Consider the following 5,620-nt stretch of genomic DNA (forward strand, 5'->3'; position numbering starts at 1 on the left):
GCGTACTTTGCTTGATAAATTGGTGTATTCTTTTAAATTAAAAAAATTCGTTGTTAGTGATGATGGTGATGATCTCGTTAGGATACGACTTGTGGTGTAAAGGTTAAAGGAAAGGGGTTCAGGGGTTGTGCCTAAATCATGATTGGACCGCGATAACACCGAAACTGGAACAACGTTTTCCCGAGTCAGCAACGCTTCGGAATTAACCCGAACAATTAATTCGGTCCTATCCTGCGAACTTTATACAATATCAACCACACAGCACATATTACGAACTTCGCACAATAAGAAGCCCTGGGGACCAGGCCTTTGAAGAAGGGAGATAATTGTAATAGGCGCAACGGAGATATCTATATTAGGAAATAGATACGTGGCGATAGATATGTGGCGATGGCAATATTATCTATATAATGCTCGCTGATATCCGTGGATTTTAGGAGATCAGCGATTAGCTTTGAACAATAGAGATTGCTACCTTTCTAATATCCTTTGTGCGTACTTCACACTACTCTTGTAATTACTCTTGTAGCCCATCTCTTACAATGAATATCTACAATTTTAATGAAAAAGAATTTCTATTAGATTTCATTTACACTCTCAAATATATTGTATCAATTAATTCATTCAAGTCAGACCATACAATAGATGTCAGTCAGAATGACAGTCATGAATTCATTATACTACTGATTTCAATTTATATAAATAAAACTTCATTTTTATTTGCTTTTATATATTAAGAAAAATTAAAAAATATGTAAGATATTTAATTGAAAGATTTTGATAATGAAAAGAATTAAGTCTACTTTATTGCTTCAGAGAATAGATGAAGTAATGATAAATATAAATTAATATGATTAAAAAAAATCTCTAAATCTCATATAAAAAAGAAAGCAGAATGTGAGTATAGATTTTTTATATTGAATGACCACTTTTCTTATATTAATATAACATTCATCAATTATATAATTTTACATCAGATTCTATTTACTGTCTTTTCTTCTCATTCTACTCATTGATTACAGCTGCTAAATGTTGGAGTATTTGAATCATTGAGTAAATCATGCTCAAATCAACTAAATGAATGAATGAGAATTGAAATGAAATTTATACACATTTGTAATGTGACGGTGCCGAGGCGGTTGCTACTCGGCAGCGGCACAGAGGAGGATGGTATATAATGGGAAGCCTTATGGGTGGGCTTGATTATCTCGCTTGAACCGCGAACTCGTAGAATACTATACAAATACTGAACTATCAGAGGTACTCGGCACACTAAGAATATTGTATGGGGACAGTGGTAACTTTGGTATCTTATTGTCAAAAGATAAAAGACGAATCGCTGGCTCCTGGAATAGAGAGCCAGCATCTAGCTATTCTATATAGATAACGGGCAGCCATCCTCCCCTCACTCTATGAGCGAGGGTAGCCGAAGCAACTCCGCAGTGGCGCTGCATTGATCTGCCAGAAGGAATCTACTGACCCCGTATAGAAACAGGATTCTCATATCCCATCAATCGGATCCTCTTCTATTGCATCCGAATGATGTCATAGGGTGGTTGGAAACCGGTTCGGACACCTGCGTGACGTCATGGGATAGATGGGATTATCCGAGGGGAAGCTATGGGCCGTGTGGAGCCGTCACGGGGCCTTGGCACAACCAAAGGTGTGACAACATTACAAAAAGGTCTTTTTGACAGCTATTTAATATGATATGAAAGAAGACAGTTACACTTTCAAATATTATATTTATATTCACAGCAGTTGATTTATATTTATTTAATTTAAATTGAATTATTAAAAAGCTCACAATACATTCTTGCATTTTCTCAAATCAATATCAACTCAGAACTTCTATTTTTATTATTGACATGCAGAAATTAATAAAATAAATCAAATAACAACAATGTTGAATTTTTTATAATTTCAACTGAATGATTCATACAGAAGAAAATCTTGCTTTTGATAAAAAGATTTTTTTAATAAAAAATAAATAATTATAGCAAACTCTTAATCAAAAAAAAAGACATTGTAAATATGACAGAGCAATAAGATTGTTAGATTCTTCAAATTCATCATTAATATAGTTCTTTTCATTAGTAAAGATGCAGAGCATCTGTGAGTAGATGATTGTTATAAAAATCATTAAAAAAATGAACAGATTTGTAAGAAGAATATCAAATTGCAATACATTATTTTTAAAAAGCAGAAGAAAGCAGATATCATATCACAATGAATTAAATAGAAGAAAGCTCATTGAACAGTAAAAAAGTAAAAAAATAAAAATAAATAAAACTGCAAGAACTGCTCAATGATAGATTGAGAAAAAGCTTAGAAATGCAAGAAAAATTCAAAAATAAAAAGAGAAGAAAGAATGAGTTGCTGTGCAGCAGCAATCACAATTAGATAAAGCTAGAATTGAAGAATTCAAAAATCACCTTTCTAATTGGGAAAGTAGACCCTCAATTTTGCAAAGAGTGGCTAAAATCTCTACTGATTTGATGATTGTCTGCTCATTGAATCTGCCTCCACCCAAGATTTTGTGTTCTGGGTGAGTTATTAAGCCCAACAAACATCTTCTGAATTAGCTATATATTTCTATATGTAATTTTCTATATATATTTTCATCATATAATATATCATATTAAAATCTAATCGCGTTGTTGAGATATTGTTGAAAAGATTTCATCATAGTGGTGGCGAAATGGCGAGCGTTGGGTGGAAACGAGCGTTGGGTGGTTGATTACATTACTAGGTTGGCCACGCCTTTATATCTGAGCCATGCGTGGTGCAGCATTGCGAGGGATTCATCGGAGGACTCAAGGCATAAACAGCTGCCAGTCAGTATAGAATTCAGGGACTGAGGCCAGTGTTGAGGTCATCTGTATTCGTAGTTATGCCTTACAATAAATATTGCCTGGTTGATCGATTCTAGAACTTCCGTCTCGAAATCCACAAGTATTTCTTATGCCAGGAAATTTAACATCTCTTCAATGGTTCATACGATTCATTTCTCATCACCCATCAACCCTACCCCAACCATCTTTGTTCGTTGCAGAAAAGCTGAATGCCATTGTATGTAATCTGTACATAATTCTCGTGTTGCCATGCCTGCTGGCGATTGGTGTCCTCACTCCAGCCACATCTTTCTTGCGCGAACGAAACAAAGATGGCTGGGGGTGGATCATTTTATTTACCTGGACCTGGCTGCCATTCTTTCTCATTCCTGCTCCTGGGTCTAGGTTGCATATCTCTTTACCAAACGTGGATCTGCCATTTCTTGTGCTTCTTGGTTTATCGCGTTGTTTCCAGTGCAGTGAATCAATCACAATCATCGTTGTCAACAACCCCTCGCCAATTGTTTGCCGCCAGCACCCATCCACTAGAGCCATAGGGCTTAGCCAACTGGTATTCTCTTCGTGCTCTCTCTGGCTTTCTCCTTAGCTGTTCCCGCCGCCCTCGTAGCCCCCTTTACGGCCTCTTTGCGATTTTGACTGGTTTTGACGTGTGATGAATCGTCCGTTGTTTATTATCCTCGTTTGAGCGTGTTCTTTTATGCCTGGCCTTTGATTTTGTTGGCCTAGGTACCCCGAGCGGATAGCCTTGGGACCTTTCACCGTCGATCCTGTCAGACGCGAAACAAGCTTGGAGCCAGCTCGAAAAATGTGCGTTTACGGTTTGTTTTCATAAGATACGGTCCGCGGCGAGAGAGTTATTACTGAATACGCTTCTTTCCTGGTTTAGTGTATAAAAAGAAAGTAGCCCCGATTGGGTGCGCTCAGGCTGCTCTGGAATTGAGGCAAACTTTGGCCGGTGGTTTGGGAATTATTGCCTGAAAAATGGCGACCATTTCGTCATCTCGTAGGCAGTCAGTGCCTGCGCCTAGTCGACGACAAGTTTCTTATGTCGACCAGAAACCGATAAACGGTATGGAAAACAATGCTCCGTTTGCGAACAATCGATACCCTGTCAAACGAGCTACCTCGGACAATTATGCCAATCATTCTCCCATCCTCCCTGTTGGCCCAGAGGTTCAGCGTCCCGCTCCTCCTTCATTCAGAAACTCCTTCAATTCGGGACCGTCGCGCAGGTTTGGAGAAGGGCCAAAACCATTCGCTGTGCGGGCTAAAGAATTACAAATTGAGGGGGCTTTGGATGGGCTAGATCGCCTTTCTCCAACAAACAGTGCTTCCTGGGTGGAATCCCAACGACAGCTAAATGAAGAAGCAGGGCCCCTAGAAGGCAGGTTGTCTCCGCATGTCGACCTGCAAAACGTGACTATCCGCAAGCCGAGGAATAATAGTAAACGGGCAAATCCTCCTGATGATCCCGTCCCGCCGTCTAAATCCAATTCGTCACTGTCACCTCCTAGCGCAAGAAGCAATTCGCTGAATCAGAAAAGAGACGGGCATGTGCGGCGCGATTGGGCTCCTGAGAAGTCTCCATTACAGAAACTGGAATTCACGTTGAAAGATTTCAGCAAAGAAGAGAAACGTGCCAGGTTGGAGGAAGCTGAAATGCTGCTAAGGGACGCAAAGGCCGGTCGTCGAAGTCGCCAAACCAGCCGTGACATGACTCCACCTTCACAATCAAGCACAGCGCTCAGGCCGAAAAGCACCACGGATCCTTCAAATCTGGAGGAAACGGGCTTAGTCCGGAGTTTGAGTGCCAAGCAGCGTGATAGATTGCATCACAGCGCTGTCATAGATTCGACAAAGCCTGATGCCAATCGTTTCTCAAGGGACGGCCGGGGTGGCTTTGACTATGAAGAGAACCCGCTGTACGAGAACCGACAAAAGCCTCCAATCCAAGAGCAGGTCCTCGATGAACAGTATGATATTCCAAGAAATACCGGGCGACAGAGGGGTTGGGATCTTAGTGATACAGCAACAACAACACAGGTTGCGGATCAAAGAATGAACGATGCGGCAACGTTACAAAAATCCCAGGTTCCAGACAATCGTATCCCTGAAGACCATGAACATGCAAACCTCTTCCACCAGGAAACAGACCTACCTCAGCCCTCAACCTCTGGAACTGTACAACGCAGCAATAGTCGCAAGTTACAGAAGCCTTTACCACGGAATCTCAATCCTCAATTGCAAGCGGACCCTGTCCAGAAAAGGAGAGCGTTCCCGTCAGCTGCAGCATCATCATCAACTTCAGCTGCCCCAGCTATTCGGCCGGCTACCAGTCGCAGCACTTCATCAAATCTCCAGATAGAATCGGATAGACTAGACTCTGGCAACAATAATATCAAAACTACTTCCAATGTAGGGCTTGGACTGAGCAATGCGACACCTCCGCAAGCCTCTGTATCTGAAAATCAGAATCGGCCCGTTAGGAATGGGAGGGGTAAACACCAACACACAGTCTCTTTTGCTGTACCCCCCGCAACACCACCGCCGGTATCAGAGTGGAAGAATGCGGGCGTTGGGAGATTGCGTTTAGAAGATTTTGACCTTCGAGAAGTCGACCTCAAAAAGCCTTGGTGGGAAGGTGGTGGGTCGGGGAAGAAAGTACAACAGGCGCTGCCATCGATGACGAAAATCAAAAGTAAGCCAAATAGTTACTTACCTGTGGATACTGTGCTATGCTACGTTGCTTTCTGTGAATACTAATC

At 41.3% G+C, this 5,620-nt stretch overlaps 2 protein-coding genes across 2 annotated transcripts; one reads left to right on the forward strand and one right to left on the reverse strand.

The window, feature by feature from the left end:
- Positions 1 to 3,014: 3,014 nt before the first annotated feature.
- HCAG_07007 (predicted protein) lies at positions 3,015 to 3,389 on the reverse strand (the record flags this gene model as incomplete). Its single annotated transcript, XM_001537535.1, has 1 exon — positions 3,015 to 3,389. The coding sequence occupies one exon, from the start codon at positions 3,387 to 3,389 to the stop codon at positions 3,015 to 3,017; it is 375 nt and encodes a 124-aa protein (XP_001537585.1).
- A 447-nt stretch (positions 3,390 to 3,836) lies between these two features.
- On the forward strand, positions 3,837 to 5,230 carry HCAG_07008 (predicted protein; the record flags this gene model as incomplete). Its single annotated transcript, XM_001537536.1, has 2 exons — positions 3,837 to 4,946; positions 5,054 to 5,230. 2 exons carry the CDS (start codon positions 3,837 to 3,839, stop codon positions 5,228 to 5,230), a joined length of 1,287 nt encoding a protein of 428 aa, XP_001537586.1.
- Between the last annotated feature and the right edge of the window lie 390 nt (positions 5,231 to 5,620).

The sequence above is a fragment of the Histoplasma capsulatum genome, genomic scaffold (genome assembly GCF_000149585.1).
Source record: "Histoplasma capsulatum NAm1 scaffold_8 genomic scaffold, whole genome shotgun sequence".
Taxonomy (NCBI): Eukaryota; Fungi; Ascomycota; class Eurotiomycetes; order Onygenales; family Ajellomycetaceae; genus Histoplasma; species Histoplasma mississippiense.